Raw genomic sequence first — 17,269 nt, forward strand, 5'->3', positions numbered from 1 at the left:
ATGATCTACAATGACTATTAACGTTTCTAAGGAAGATCAACACTAACCCACTTTTCCTCAGATTCTGCCATATAATCTTCCACACCCAAAACGATACACACAAGCTTGTTATAAAAGTTACGTATTTTAACTAGACTACTTAGGAGTAACTACTAGTTATCAATATAGGGTTGTAGAGATTATTGAATTTTGATTGAGATCACAAACTGATCAATGTTAGACCACTGAAAACCTGGGAGCACTGGACGGCCGTTTCGTCCTAGTACGGGACTAAGTTGACGTTGTGTTCGATATTTAGTCTTTACGTAACACCTTCAGCAAAGATTTCCCAATGCCTCATCCAATTAGTCAATACACATGGTTTCTTGAAAGTTGACAGCTGAAGTAGGTAATTTTCGCGGAGCTGCGTACTTCGAAATGGATGGTTCAATAGTATGTTTCTATTGTTTCATTGAACATCACCAACACAAACTTATACCAAAGAACGAAAAACCACCAGATAGTTCTTAACATGATTAAAATCGACGAATTCTTATTTCTGCTTCACTCAGCTGACATTGAGAGATAAAGTGACGCATTACAAAAACATCCCGACTATTACATATACTAAATGTCCCAAACTTCATTTGATTTCCATTCAACTTGAGCGCTCAATAGAAATTTAATGTTAACACTGTTCACATGAAAACTCCAGCATATGCAAACAGTTCCATTAAGGAATCAGTGAACAAACAGTTAATATCTTAATATAATCACCCACGACAGCGTCAGTTGAATAGTGAATGAGAAAGCACTGGTACGTTAACAGTATCACTAAGGTTAGTCTGGCCATTTTTACTCAAGGTCCAGTGTAACTGTAAGGCAAAAAATAACGAATAACCTCGCTTCATATCAATATAGCTACAGGAAGTTACCCTTATGTTGACCTGTCATCCGAGAATGCTACTGTTTTATACGCTTCCAATAGACGTGACCAAACCAGCTACTGGAGTGAGAAAGTCAGGTGTGAGTATGAGGCTGCTACTGGTGAAAGAAATCGAAAATGCATCCACAAATCATTCGTAGATACAAACAGATGTGCCTCAGGAAACCAAGTTGCCTATAACGTATTTCTGCTTCCGCAGAAAGTCCAGTCAAATCATAACCAGTAGCGTACGCCTGCCAGAACCCCAAGTTTATCATTTGCTCTGATTCTGATTAGTCCAGAACATCAGTTGCTAATTTTAAATCATTTTTCTAACGCATGTGAAATTTCTAGAAACTCAAGGTATTCAAACCTGATCCAGGAAACCAGGAATAAGATATTACAAACGAAATAAACGAAAAACATTAGCATTACATATTTATTTTTACATAATCTAATATTAAGAAATCTTATTCATCCATAGACGGCATGAATTCTGTACACTCTGTGCTTGAAACATTTGGCTGTGTGCTCGGTATCCATGTGGCAAAAGTTATGTAACCCGTATGACCCCGCATTTTAGGCTACGAAGTGTAAAACAAATGTTCATTAACAATGAATTATCACAGAATTATGAGCATTAGAACAAATAATGTCGGAAATAGTAAGGACTAGGGAACTATGTACACGATTATTGTAAAACGTAATGAATAGTGCATATATCACGAACAAACCTAGTGATACTAAGTTTAAAAGTAGTTAACCGATTCCGCATACAAACAAAAGAGAGCTATACTATTGTGAGCAAAATACCTAATATATTGCTACGTTTGAAGCGATTACGAAATCACCTAAAACGGGAGAACGGAACGGAAGTCAGTAACACAACAATAAGATAAGCTAAACTATTCCACTACGCCCCAGCCCTGCTAACTAGAGGGAGAAGACCAGAATCAACCGAGGGAAATGCATATTGCGCGAACAGTCGGAAGCACGAACGAACGAGCACACAACTCATGTGTATATATGCAGCACGAAAATTTCATTGGAAAACTTCACAAAGTAGTGTACTGAAGGAGGAAACAAAACAATGACATTAAGGTCCTTTCAAGTGGGAAATATAATTTGAAGCCCAAAATGGGTGCTCTTGGCAAGAAAGTGAGAGATCCAAATTTTTAAGACAAAATTACAAAAATAAGACGATTAGCGAGTCATTTCTGGAGATCTAGCATCCCCAAAACCCAGCATTTTTAATAGTTTGTTCTTGGGGCTCACTTGCATCTTGACCGTTTTTATCTCTGTTGTCGAAGTGACTACCTTCTGTGATGTAGATCGATTTGTTGCTGTACTTCTTCTTGCGTAGAGACTGGGGGAAGGTTGAAGGTATTCAACAGAACTTCGAGTAGGTGATCTGGAGCTAACCACTTCCGTAGCTGGTTCCGGTGTCAAGTCTACCTGTGATTCAGTTCAGGAGTCGTGGTTTCGGTCGTAGTCTCGAGTGCACACCAGACATCCAACCTCGAACGTTGGCAACTTCCAGGACCTACTCTACGGTGGTTGTCTTCGAAGGCATCGGGCTGTGGATCGTCCTCAATCTTCTCATGAGGATCTTTGCTGGGGACTTCTGCTCTAGTAACGTATCATTTGGTGTCGTTCGATAAACAAACAAGGAGTTTTATAGTAATTCGACTGGCATTCCCTTCCCTTTTGACTCAAGTAAGGCACTCTTAAAGGTGTCCACAAACCTTTCTCCTTGGACATTTGATTGTAAGGGAGAGGGAGGAAATGTTTGATGGCTAGCCGTCGGCAGAGTTCGTGGAACTGGTTGAAAGTGAACTGCGAACCGTTATCTGATACAATTACACCAGACAATTCATCCAGGTAGATCACTGTCAAGAGCTGCAGCGTTTTGATCGTCGTTAGTGACACGATGGGGAGGATTTCTGGCTATTTCGGAAACGCATCAACTACAAATATATAAGTAGTTCCATTGACTGGGACGGCGAAGTCGGCATGTATCCTGAACCAGGAATATTCAGACTGTGGCTATGAAAACGGCGGCATTTTAGCGTTAAATTTTGCAGCTTGTTGACGCTGCATGCATCTACCTATCAAGTTCATGGTGGGCTGGTCCATGAGTAGCCAATATGCAAAACTTCAAGCTATAGACTTCATTCGTTTTACTCTGGGATGACCAATATGAAACTGCTTCAACACATTTGATCGTAGGGATTCTGACATCACCACTCTCTCCAAACATCATGCATTTGTTTACGATGCCATCTAAACTAGTAGACGGCCAACCGTTAGTAACGTAGTTTATCGTCTTCTTAATGATCGGATCATTCCTGGAAGCAGCTTGGATCCCCGATGCTGACATTCACAAAGCACGAATGGCAGTCGTCGGTTAACATTCTGCGTGATCTCCTATCGAAAGCGAAGCGATAAACATGTTTTCCTCTGACGTAGTGTTCACTGATACGTCGTGACAAAGCGTCCGCCTGACCAAAGTGTTGGGTGCATCGGTACTGAATTCCGAAATCATGACCCAATAGTACCAAGGCCCATCGCTAGAGACGATTTGAAAAATGGGTTGGGACACCAGATTTTGAACCAAAAACTGTAAGAAGCTTGTGGTCTGTTAGAATAGTAAATCCTCGACCATATAAGAACTTGTTGAAACGACGAACAGTAAAGGCAAGGGAGTGACACCATCTTCATCTGACTGTACTTTTTTTCTGCCGACGTTAATGTGCGGGATGCATTCATTATAGCTTCTGTCGCGCCCGGAAGTTGATGTAAAATGACGGCGCCACGCTCAAGGACTGAAGCATCCACAGCCACGATGATTGGCATAGACGGATCGTAGCACGTTAGTAATAATTCCGAGCTAATAATCGTCTTCAGTTTGTAGAAAGCTACTTCACACTCTTTTGTCCAATTTTAAGTGATGTTCATATTCAGAAGACAATTCAGTAAGCCCCGGATATCATGCATCGAAGGGACAAACGCTGACTAATAACTAATTAATCGTAGGATAGAGACATTGGTGGGAGTAGGCATCGATTATATAGCTCGAATATTTTCGAAATCTGGTCGGCGGTCTGCAGCGTCAAAGATGAATCTCAAATATTTCACCGACTTTAAGACCTAACATGCTCAACATTACGAAACAATCATTCAATATTTAAGAGATAAGCAAATGAAACAATCGGTTAAACAAGGAACTAAATCCAAATAATTTAGAAATACAGCTGAGAAATCTTGTACACCAAGTTAATTAAATAATGCAGTTCAGTAATCACACAGACTTGTCAAGGTTACACATATTATTTGATTCCCCAAAAAGTAAATGGGCTGGGGCTCTAATCAGGGGAGAAATTCACTGTATCGTGTCAAACTAGATTGTTAATATTATCGTTTCAATGAACTTGAATGCTTACTTTCGATGAGGCTATTCACGAAGTTTGACCAGGTTATTGAATCAACTACATTGGTTTATGAGGAACCTGTGTTCAGGTTGGGACTCATTTGCAAAGTACAGACACATGCATTGGGCTTCAAATGACACTTGTTCGACGACTAGTGACATTACCCAATGACCTAAATCCAAGATGGTGGAAGTGTCTTGATTCGATGGAGTGTTACATTTTCTAATCTTAAACTGATTTGTTTCACATTAACAGCAAAGCTGAATTAAAATTTTATAAATTTACCTTGCAAGAATTTAGTTTAAAAGTGCTAAATCATGCTTTTTATTGAAACACGTTTCAGTGGTAAACGGACACCCAAGTAAAGAAATACAACTTGATAAAACGTAAAACATTTTGACGCACTTGTAGAATCGGTTCCCAAGTAAAGCTATTTTCAACTTTTGTAGAACTCTCGATACCTTTAAGTTGTTTAGGACTGATCGATTTACCTAGCTCTGGATTTGGATGACTGCGTTTACAATGAATATTCTCTATCTCGGATGTTTTAGGAGGAGGAAGCAGATGTTTGTTGAATTGCGAAACAGAACTCATATATTCACTGAAACCACTTTGAAGCCAAATGGAAGCAGTTTGCTGCCCTATAAATAATCATGGGGAATAGTTAGGTGATAATCAGTTTAGCAGAAAAACTGAAATCGCTATGAAGCAATAAATATTACATTGGAATAAGATTTATAATATCTGGCATTAGGTCCAAACGTAAATGATGACAGGATCTCTAGAAGTACTTCGCATAAAAAAGACTGGTAGTTCGAAAGATTATAAATCAAAGTGAGAGATAAAGGATTTTATTTTAATATGGTGTCAGATCTATACGAATGCCTTGCATCCAAAGTATGATAAAAATTCCACAATTAAATTGCCAAGAAACTCCTGTTATCACAACTTACTGAGATTATGGACCGATCAATGTTAGACCATCATTGAAAAACTAGAGGCACTAGACGGCCGTTTTCTGACCGTAGCTGCTACCTTGACGTGGTGGTCGGGTTTGCCTATTGTGACAAATTAAATAAGCACTTGACCTCTAGACCACTGAGTCGGCATCCAATGGTGTTATCGTCTAATTTCAGTCAATCCACGATATTGAGCGACCATCTTCCATTGATTCCGGTGGATAACTGCCTCACACCCAACACGGTTGGACTCCACTGACCACGACTTCCCTCTAAGACTCTGAGAATTCGTTCTCGAGGCTAGTCACTAACGAGCACAGTGATCACGATCTCAATGAAGATACAACAATCTCCACAACCCCTTTACTAATAATCAAATTAATTTAATTTGTAGAGCAGAATGTTAAAGTCGACGAAAGAACGAGCGTTATAAACCCATGAACGCATACGATTTAGTTTAATTTGCATCGTTCTACACAAATTAGATATGCTTGAGAATTGGTCTTACTACTATATATTTACGTTTCGACCTCTTATCACCCCACTTTTTTGTTCCATATTCACGGATGATTTTGTTGTATTTCTCTTTTAATTCTACACTCATACAAGTATTATAATTTTTTGTCTTTAGATTGTACGTGCTGATGATATACTGATGCAAACTTTCTACTTTAAGAAATGACGTTTAAGCCATTTTAAACCGCAACAAAACTCCAATAAGTAGCGCAGGAGTATCGTTATTACAAAGACAATACGGTAACTGATTTCACCAAGTCTTGTAAGATGTAAATTTCCTAATGAAGATCGAGATTATGGATGCCATAGATAGCATAATTCGAAATCGATCACAATGTCACAGAAACATTTAAGATTTAGCTTCCTTGAAATCTTGTAAATATTGTTACTTGAAATTTATTTTTCTGCTGGATTATATACTTCATTCTCATTTTTTATATCATGCCATTCTCGTCAATGTTTTTCTCCAATAATACTATGCAGTATCAAAATTTAAGACGATGCACTTTCTGCATTGAACCTTATCATTTAAACTATTTTCAGGGTCCAAAACTAAGGATATTCATAGTATGAGCAGTCTATTCGACTTGTTTAAATCGTTAAGGTTTTTTGTGATATTTGGAAGTGTAAAAACAATTAATAAAACGCTTCTCCACTTTTAATAAGTCAAGAAAAATGCTAGTGATTCGTAATCTCAATATCATACGAAACAGGTCATAATAGTGATCCTTACATTTCAAGTGATTCATTTGTTTTCTTGGCCAAATTATCTAAGTAAATCCAATAATTACAGATTTTCGACAATCGGTAATTTGTATTAAGATGAGGAGATCGAGTCTATGAACTCAGTAGATTTGTTAAATAAGTATGGAATCGTAAAGTTATATCGGAATTCCGGAGTTCCGTCTGAAAACATTTCTGCTAACCACACAAAAGGTTCACAAACCATTAGTTAATATTTCGGTCAGTAAACCACTAAGAAGCCAATCCAAACAAACGTTTTATCTACCATCTGTTATTTTTATGCAGATAATAGAGGTGATAAGTTTGACTAAGAGATGTGTGTTTTATTACGTTATCTTTGCTTTAGTTAGATGTTAACAACACACTATATTTCTGAGGAACGTGTGGAGAAATTTATACCCTGATAATAAGCATATGTAAAAATAATTACCCATGTTTGGAATGTTCAACGTTGTTCGTGACACGTCATACTCCCTCTCCAGACATTCAACTGTGCTTATATGTTGAAAACCTGATTCTAGTAAAGCTGTACAGGATCTCTGAACTTGTTCGATACAAGGTGAGAATAAACATACACGACCAACTAAAAAGTAAAATGGATGTGGAAAACTAAATTATTCGCTTAATATGGTTTGCTACAGTCAAACTAAAATTGAGATACTATCAAAAATGACATAAAATTAGTCACAAACCAAATGGAGGAATCCCAACTCACTGTTAATAATAAAATAAAACGTTGTAAGGTGACAATATTAGTCAACGTGCGTATTTATTAAATAGAAAAGACTCTCTTTGGATTTTGGCTTCCATCTTGATTTCAGTTGGTTGATGCTTATATTTTATCGTACATAATAAGTCACGACGATTTGATTTCTGACCAACAAAAAGACGTTTTTTGATATACTGCAGATGAACACCTTAAAGAAATTTTGCCAGACATATAGAAAGTGGATTTCCAGTCATTTTCGTAAAACAAAGGGATTACCTGACTACAAGACAAGAATCGAATTTACGAAAAAGTGAAGCAATTGGTTCGACATTACATATGAGATACAGATACTGAAGGTATACAGCATAGAGGCTAAATGTATTCAAAGGGCGATCCATGGCATCCTTGACTGGTTTTGTGGACTGTGTGAAGGAACGAAAGTTCCAAGCAGAGTTTCTCAAGGTAGATAAGTTTAGTAGCCGAGAAAAAACCAGATAATCGAAAAGTAAAAATATTCACTTATGAACTGTAAATCTAAATTTCCATTTTAAAATCTACTGATTGTTCGCCTCTTAAAAATTTCCTCTAATTATCATTTTGCTGATTATATGCTGACACGCTGTTTGTTGCAGTTTTCAAGTTCATTGACTGAATCAATCTTCACTAAACTAACCACCGGAGATGAGGTAAATGTATACTAGATGTACAAGATCCAGTCTTCTGAATTTTAAGGAACACAGAAAACGATCTGCAAAAGCAACATAGAGATGGGCTACACGGTTTTCGCCTCATTTCAGACAAACTTCCTGCACATTATAAACTATCGTTTATAATGCCCTGGTACGGCCGAGAGTGAGGAGAGTCCGCCCTCCCTCTCGAAATGCTCTCACATGGCCACCCGTATATAGCCTCTGCCAGGGAAGTCCTACTCACTGTCTTCTGGTGGTGAGGGTGTTGTTTACAAAAATGAGAGGACGAAAAGCGAATGTCCGGCGCTTTAACCGGATTCCAAACCAATGGTGCACATGGGCTCCAGTATCCTGCGGGAACAAATGGCGTATGTACCAATCGTTGGTCACCGGCTACCATGGGACTGCATCTCCTTACGATGCTCCACTGCCTTGTGGGTCAGACCCTTAGGTCAAAGGCTCGGGGTGTGGCCCCCTAAGAAAACCACCTGCTTCGGTTTGGGCACCCGGGCAGTATCACAGCCCTCAAACACCGAATGGGACTTGTGTGGCGCATATGTATTTGGTGCCTCCTTGTACCAATATCTATGTGTTAAAATAAATAAATAAATAATCGTTACTCATACATAAACAACTTCGGAAACTAGGCATAATTTTAATGACTATTACTTCTGTTACCCTATTAAATTAGCCTTCGGTTGATTTCATTTTGAATATTATGGTTACATATACGAAGCAACTGATGGACGATTCAGTGACCCATAACTTATGGATCACGGAAGTATGGACAGGATATTAAAAATAACTGAATTCTTCCCCTAATCAGCGTCAAAACCTACATTTCGTTACTGAAACTATGATGAAGTGGTTAAAAATTAACTAAATAAGCTACTGAGTCATAGCTACTCATGAAAAAAGAGAAGAAATATTTAAGTTTGTTTCGAATACTATTTTCAGATACTCTATAAAAAAAATTACAAACTTTACTTGAATCAGGGCGGAGAGTACGTCCAAGATGAGGAATAACTACCCATGGCCTAGGCAGATCCAAGACAACAGCATCTACACCATTAGGATTTAATTCACTCCCGACTGGTGGAAAATAATCATTACAAACATCACGGATATCAACCTTCACAACATCCCCAAGTGAATGTGACTGAATAAATCATGGGATCAAATAGAAAATAATATGGAAATGAGTATTCTTGAAAAAAACTATATCGTAATTTTACTCTTCTAAAATTAGATGCATGAAGAAACGTGTGCATCGAAGATAGAAATTAACGGATAAGCTAATTCCGTGGTTTTTTGTCAACAATGATCTACAGTTCAAACTTTTACTTATTGTAATGAATCAGTATTTACTCTAAATACCCATAACTAAATGGTACATTGTAGAACATCATGTGACATAAAAGAACAATGTATGGTAAATGTTATGACTAGTGGTCGACTGTTATGACTGCGTCGCCAATTGTTTTATCTGGTCGTCGCTAAGTCTTATGTCGAAATAACTTGTCACTTATACTTGTGAAACGAGGAACCACTAAAATTTCCACGATGCGAAAGTAAGAACACAAAGACTGGTACAAGTAAAGGTTTATGAACCCCGAAACACGACGACGACCCTAGCCGAAAATACACTCATTTATACATTGATTGTACATCTATTTTGATTATTAATCAGGATGAAATCATATATATCAAAAATACCTAGAATTATAACAAATCATATGCTGTGTCATGCTCAGCATAGTTCATGCTAATTTAATACAAGAATACCGTATCTTGAACAAAAATCACAGTCAGTAAAAGAATGTAATTTTGCTTTTTAATCCCAACATATCAGTAAATAAGACTCAATTGTGCTATGCCACACAAAATATTCTAGGATAAAATATGTAGTGTTTACGGTAATGTAATTAGTGGATAAATCAGTTCCAATAGGCATTACCTAGAATTTTCCAGTTTCTGAAATATTCTATCACAATGACCTGACAATAGACTTAACGTTTTCTATGCAATCAGGAATAACGTTTAACTCAACAGACTCCTGGACAAGTATCCATGAAGACCATTTCCACCATATCAATAACCGAAATATACAAATCTACTTAAACCTACATAAGCAGAAAACAAAACTCACATTGAACTCTTCAGATGCCAACTTAACACGTTCACTATGAAAATCAAACGTATGAACATGACCATGGGGTAATACGGCTTGAGCTAAGAAATGCGTCAATGATCCGCTGCCTGTCCCCGCTTCGAACACCCATTTCCCAGGAGCCAAATCTAAGCCCCCAACAATTAAACTTGCATCACATGGATAAATTATTTGAGTCCGATGAGGCAGTGTTTCTGACCATAGAGCTGGACTTAACGCTAATATATACACATATCCACGCGATGTTTGTATCTAAAAGCCCAAGAATAAACTCAGTGATAATTATGAAGTAGTTGTGACGACGGTGATTCTAATGTTCGATTTTGAGAAACGAACACGACAAAAAACCCATACAAGAAAAGAAAAGAGTGGAACTATCTGCGTCAGTAATCTTTATTGTCGAAAGCAAGCAAAATTGTATGAAACTAATTTGGATAAAGCTCTAACAAATCAGTAAGAAATTGCAGAAACGGAAATACTCTTTAAAAGGGAATATTGTCAGACTGAAGGAATTATCTTTAGTTTTCACCGTTTCAGCAAAACAATCAACTATGGGTCATATCCATCATATAACTAATGAACTACCAACCTTATAGAGAGAATCAGTTCGGTTAGAAAAGCCCTTCTAAATCACGTTAGTATGTGATATAAAGTAAACATTTTGCTGTTGATAATTTGATGAAACCTTGATTTTCCTCTAAAATATTGCAAATCATACACTAGAGCATTAGTAACGAAAAACAAAAAGTAGTCGTTTTGGACAACTGTGAGACTACTTCAATCAGAAATGTGTGAGACCTAAACACACTTATTACATGTAGTGAGGTAACCGGCAGTAGTGTTTTTATTCCGAACACCTAATTAATAAGTAATACTAGTAAGACTAAAAGTAATCACGGAAACGTCAGTCTGTCAACATACCTTCGATCCATACTTTTTTCCTACACAATCATCATGTCTCAATGCTCCAAAACGTGTCTGTAACACATCGCCCTTCTTAAGCACTGTAGTTAGATTCTTGAAACTCCCCAAATCGATTATAACACAATCTCCATACTGCGCTACATCTTTTTGAAATGCATCGGGAGACATGACAAATTTATATGCGACGAACCACTTGTTTTATATTCGGGAAACGTGTTACTGAGTTAAAAGGAAATACGGAATTGCATTAAGTAATGACAAGATTACTCTAGAAAATTAAGCATTACAAATCTGTATACTCCGAAAACTTTATCAATAGATGAACCAACATTTTATATAAGACACGAGCTCGTTCAGACCGAAGTTCACAGCTATCGCTTTAACAAAAGGCTAGAATGTTGCTGTGCTTGTACACAACTGGCCAAACTATCTGAAAATATACACAAACTCTGAACTTGTTGTAGTATCTGATGTGCTTAAATAAAAGATCATAAGGCATTGACATTGCATTATAGATGAATTTCTCGACAATTCCTGTAAGATTTAGTTAAACGTAGATATTTTACTTTAGTCCTCGAATACCGAAATAGAAACATAGAATGTGACAGAATGCAATGGTGACTCCCGTTGCTGAAAATAGCTTAGAATTAAAACCACGAGAACGAGAAAGTACGACATGCATTTGAGTACAGACTTAGGCGCACACAGTAGTATATTTATAAAGTAGGCTAGCTAAAAACTAATTTTTAAAGACTACAATGGTGATTCAGTGGGAAAACTGAAAGCAGTATTCTTTTTTCCTTCATAATCGAAAATTCATCAAAAAGCAGCTGAAGATGACTCACAATGAATGACTCAACATACATACTTAAGGCTTGTCAGAAGAGAGGCTAACTGGGTTACCGGGATAAAAAAGAATGAGCGGTCTCACTTATTTTCTAAAGCGCTAACACGAAAACCACTAACCACACATCGGCAACCACCCCTCAGTGGCAACGTCCATCGTTGGAGGTCGCTGAGCACTTGAAGGTCAAACTGTCATAGAACGGTTTGTGCGTTGCCTCGACAATTTGTAATGTTTCCCGGAAGCGGTCAAATCAAGAGAATTTGAAACTTGGTTTTAGTTTAGCCGTACTGTCTAATAGCTTCCAACCCTTAAGTGATGAAAGCGAAAGAGCGAGTGTTTTAGAATGGAGTCGTGATTTAGTACTTGCGAATTAACTTTGGTTTTGCATGCTTGGTCTACTTCAAAATGATTCAAATGGTTGTGGATGGAATAGAAGAACATTTCGCTTAGCGAGTTTCCGTGTCTAGTTGCAGTGGATCAATAATATCTCCGGGCAGGAACCAAGGTATTTTAACGATAATAGAGGAAAATGAAATTGGTAAATTATGGTAAGATATTATCCTTATTCCTTAAAAATAAGTCAAGTTTCCTCTTAAAAGACTCCCCGGAAGTTGCTTGAAGTAGCTCAGTGGGCAGCGAATTCCAGTATTTGACAACTCTTAAGGAATAGAATCTGTATCTAATGTCCGTTCTGCTGTGTTGTGTCTAGTTTCTGGGTGTTATTCCTTAGGTTTATGTTGGATCTAAACTTAAGTGGGTGCTTCTGTACTCTAAATGGGGACGAATAAAACTGTTAAAGATTATGTGGAAAGCCCTGCCGTCAAACTGGCCAAAAGTGCGCTCGGAAGGCATTTTTGTCATACTTAGCGTAAGACTTCAAATCGCAGGTTACCAGCACTCCTAAATCTTGCAACTTGAGATACTTATGGAGAGGGGTTTCCTAAGTTGTAACTGCAGTCTGCAACATGTCGCAGATGGACTACTTTACACTTTAAAGTGTTAAAGGTAAGTCCGTTGTCGTCTGATCAACTATGAAGTCGAGTCAAATCCTCCTGAAGTGCCAGTATATCCTCTTGGCTGCGTATCTCTCTCCAAAGTTTCAAACCATCAGCAAAAAGTAGTAAGTCGGACGATACTTGTTGTGGAAGATTGTTTATATAAATCAGGAAGAGAAGAGGTCCTAGCACTGAACCCTGAGGGACCCCACTAGCACATTCCATAGCCTGAGAGAAAGTGAAGTTAACCCTGACTTTAAAATGTCGATTTTTTAAATATGAGGTGAGCTAGTCAGTTAGAGGTGCCTTGATACCCAATCGTTTGAGCTTATCGATAAGACATATATGGTTGACCCTATCAAAAGCTTTTGAGAAGTCAGGGCAAATGACATTAGCCTTCCCATTGTGATCAAGTATGATTCATCTGTCCACCGCAGTCGGCAGGTTGATTATATAAGAATGACCCTTCCTGAAACTATGCTGTCGGGGTGAAAAGAAGTTTAAAGGTAATAAATAGTCGTGTATATCGTCTCATATCAGGGACTCCATAATTTTTGAAGGTATAGAGATATGAGCCACTGGTCGGTAGCTTGATGGTTCGTTGCGTCGACCTCCTTTGAAAAGTGGTGAGATGTGAGACAGCTTCCAAATTTCCGGTAGTTTGCATCGGCTTAGCGAGTGTGGGGACATCACGCTAAGCGGTGTTGCCAGGATTGAAGCTGCTTCCCTCAGTATGGCAGAATGAACCCTATCCGGACCAGGAGAAGTGACTTTTCGTAGGTGCTGCAGTTTCCGGTACATTAAGTCAGCGCTCAGGTTCACCTCGTGAAGTCCTGTGCGGTTGCCGATGAAGCTCTCATCAATATGGCTAATGTGGGTCGATTGAAACGTCCGAAAGTATTGTTCAGCCAGAAGGTTCGCGGAGTCATCGTCTTTATTGGCCTGGCCATTAGGACCTAGCAGTTGCAAAACCTCAGTTTTGGCCTATCGACGAGAGGCTTCATAACGGAACAACCTTTTTGGGTTGAAGACAAATTTATCCATAAGCTTTATCTGGAACTGAAGCCTATCTCTTATTGCCTTTGTGCATATATCCCTTATATGTTTGTATTGCCTGCACGCGCCGTTGTTATCAGTTCGTTTGCATTCCGCCCAACAGTGCCTTTAGCTGAGCAAACGAATGGTGAGGTTCTTGATAATTGTAGGTTGCTAGTAGATTTTGGGGACAATTTGAAGAACAGACTGTTTTGTAGCACATAAGATCGTGTACAGTAAGAAATCCCGATGAGCGTCCACATCGAGTTGAGGGTGAACTTCCGAATCCACCTGTTGTAGATTGTCCCGTAAAGCTGACACATCCAACCGTTCGAAATTTCAGCTACTGTTATTAGTGGGATGTCTTAGCTCAGTTTTGCTGAAAAAATTGAAGTCTATAACGGCGTGATCGCTTCTTCCCAGGGGAGCCAGGATTGAGAGGTTGTCAACTAGGAATTTTTCTTTTGTAAATACCCAGTCTAAGCGCGACGGTGTCTGACTATCTCTCCAACGAGTTGCCGATTTTACATTTTCAAGTAATCCCCGACCCTTAATCAGGTTGAAGAACCGAGCTTCGATAGAGTTTTCACCCCCAGTGTACGTATGCCGTTCGAAATTGACCTTAGGAAGACTGAAGTCTCCTAGAATCAGGTGCGTAGAGCGGGATAATTCTTCCAGCATACCATTGTCGTACTCGATGTCAGTATTGAGCTTCCTGTAGATAACTCCAACTAGACACCTCGAGGTGGTGAACAATCTTACTGAGCACCAAACGGATTCATCAAGATTAATAAACCCTTGGTTATGCAATTGATGCACCTCCAGGCATAATCGCAGGTATAAGGCTACTCCACCCTCTATCCCTGTTTTTCTGTCATTGAGAAACATAGACATCCCGGTTATAGCTAGCTCCTGGTCCGTAAACTGAGAAGTTATCCAGGTTTCAGATATTCCTGTCAGATGAGCATTATTAGCATTCCTGAGTTCATGTAGCTCATCCACTTCATTCGGTAAACTCGAGGCGTTCATGTATAAACAGTTTATGCTGTCAATTTGAAACGCGTGAGCTTTTCTTTTCTGCTTGTCTGTATGACCTTTACGTGAATGGATAGGTAGCCTACCTATATAAGGTTTTCCGAGTTGATAACTTCAGCCTGAATTATTTCTCTTGAGGTTTGAAGATATTAGATACTTGGAGTACTACAAATTGTAAGGTTTAATTTAGGTGTGTGTGTTTCAAAAAGGGCAGTGATTGCCTTTGCTTTTGTGTGCCGGTTACATCAAAAAGCATCCTCTGTCTACTTTAACTCGAGGCATTTTGGTTAAGGCTTGAAATTTTGTTAAACTTCGTCTTGTAGTACGTTCTTTCTCACTGACTCTGACACTTGTGTTCAGATTGTGTTTTAAACCTTCATCTCATTACAATGGTTGGCAGTACATATAAATGTGGACAGCCAAATTGTTTATTACTCGTGGAGACAGGAATGCAATATAATAAGTCTGAAAAGTGATTCCAATAGGATGTGTACCCGTTTAAGTCTCACCGCATACAAAAGATGTTTGAGGCCTAACTCACACTGGCTCTGTATGTTTCGCTGTACCAAAGAGTTAGGTCTTGAAAGCAAATGCTACCACGGCCTGTGTGGATGAACTAGGAGGTGAACTAGAAGCATTAGTAGACAAATTAAGGCCACTCATTGTAACTGTGGAGGAAACTTGGTTAGTCAACGACTTCGACATTACTCCAGAATTATCCGGATACCATTGCCTAATAAGTGATACATACAGATGTAAGAAAAAAGTGGTGTCCTTTTATACATAGCCAACAATATAAATATCCGCTCCCTTGCTTACGTATCCATGATAGTGGAACTTTTGTAGTCGTTAACTGTGAGCCCACTTCTGGATGTTGTACATTTATACTCGGTGTCATATATCGCAGCCCAATCTGCTTAGCTGGTGACTTTATTTTAGAGCGAATCCAGCTATGGTGGGAAAATAACAGATACTTGATATCAAAAGACTTTGGTGCACCTGATATTAGTTGGACTGAGATGGCCACAGTAGGATCTATGAACTCGTATGCTAGTAGGTTCCTGATAACGGTAATGGAGCATGCATTAGTACGGCATGCATCCAAACCCACACGTTTTGGTGCAAACTTAGGTCTTCTATGATGGACTTTGTAATCACTCATGAGACTGAGAATATTATCGACCTAACTATTCTTCCACCGTTGGTGAATGGCGATCACTCTGTTTTATCATTCACGTTTAGTTCTACTGACATTATATACAATCAGGTTAAGCTTCTCCTAGCTATTTAGAGAGCTAACATATCAGCCATTCAGAAGTGTGCCGGTACGACAGATTGGTCACTAGATTTAATTAGTAACTATCGACCCGTTACCTTAACTAGTGCAGTCGTAAAACTAATGGGAAAAATTATTAGGATAGCTGTTATAAACTGTGTGGCAAGAAATAATCGTTTATCCGGAGAACAACGTCATTTTCGGAGAGGCCTATCACTTTTGACAAATTTTCTCATTGCAAGAGAAGATTGTGCTACGGCAAAAGATCGAGATATTTCTGTAGATATGATTTTCACAGATGTAAGTAAAGCCTTCGATGAGGTCTCCCAGTCTGGTTTTAAGTTCAAACTAGAAAGTCTCGGAATCCATTATACAGTCATAGATTGGATAAGTGATTTTCTCCATGACAGAAGGCAAAGGTTAAGGGTAAATGGAGCCCTCTCCTCATAGGAATCTGTAAAAAATGGGGTTCCCGAAGGCACAATCCTCGGTCTTTTTCTCTTTTCACTTCATATGAATGAATTACCAACTGTAGCAAAATCATCCGCTCTACTCTCCTCCGATGACATCAAGATTTGGGAACCCAGTCACAGTATGGCAGATAGAATAGTATTACAAGATGATCTCAGCCCATCGGTGGCATGGATGGACAGGTGGTCACTAGAAGTAAATCCTAACAAGAGTGTGGTGACGCAATTAAAAAACTATGATATTTCGTATCACTACACAACCAGTGAACTCTGGACCCGCTACACTAGCTCTTTTTGTTCGTATTCCTGAGCAGTCGTTATAACCAGCCTTTGATTTTTCAACCACGGTTTAAGAAAACGGCCTTTTTACGTATGCGATAAACAAATTTTTTCTGAGTTATAACAGAGGATCGGGCGTTAATTTAGGCTACCAAGTAATTACCACCATGTGTTCCTTCAGTATAAATTGATGCGATTCCTTGCTTTGATAATTTAATAGTTGGAAGTCAGATATGTATTGGAAAGTTTTGAAATAACTACTAAATAAATTCAAAAATGTTCAGTT

General features: G+C 38.5%; 1 protein-coding gene across 2 annotated transcripts; it reads right to left on the reverse strand.

The window, feature by feature from the left end:
- Nucleotides 1-1,329: 1,329 nt before the first annotated feature.
- On the reverse strand, nt 1,330-12,107 carry TRMT61A_1 (tRNA (adenine(58)-N(1))-methyltransferase catalytic subunit trmt61a). 2 transcript variants are annotated; one of them, XM_051212043.1, is made up of 7 exons: nt 11,892-12,107; nt 11,044-11,265; nt 10,102-10,374; nt 8,940-9,111; nt 6,985-7,137; nt 4,741-4,976; nt 1,330-1,488 (listed from the first exon to the last, which is right to left on the reverse strand). In XM_051212043.1, exons 2-7 carry the CDS (start codon nt 11,212-11,214, stop codon nt 1,375-1,377), a joined length of 1,119 nt encoding a protein of 372 aa, XP_051072184.1. In that variant the 5' UTR covers nt 11,215-11,265; nt 11,892-12,107; the 3' UTR covers nt 1,330-1,374. The 2 variants fall into 2 exon arrangements, with proteins under 2 accessions (XP_051072184.1, XP_051072185.1); XM_051212044.1 differs by lacking the exon at nt 10,102-10,374 and having other exon boundaries at nt 12,013-12,107.
- Between the last annotated feature and the right edge of the window lie 5,162 nt (nt 12,108-17,269).

This window comes from Schistosoma haematobium, chromosome ZW, assembly GCF_000699445.3.
Source record: "Schistosoma haematobium chromosome ZW, whole genome shotgun sequence".
In the NCBI taxonomy this organism is placed as follows: Eukaryota; Metazoa; Platyhelminthes; class Trematoda; order Strigeidida; family Schistosomatidae; genus Schistosoma; species Schistosoma haematobium.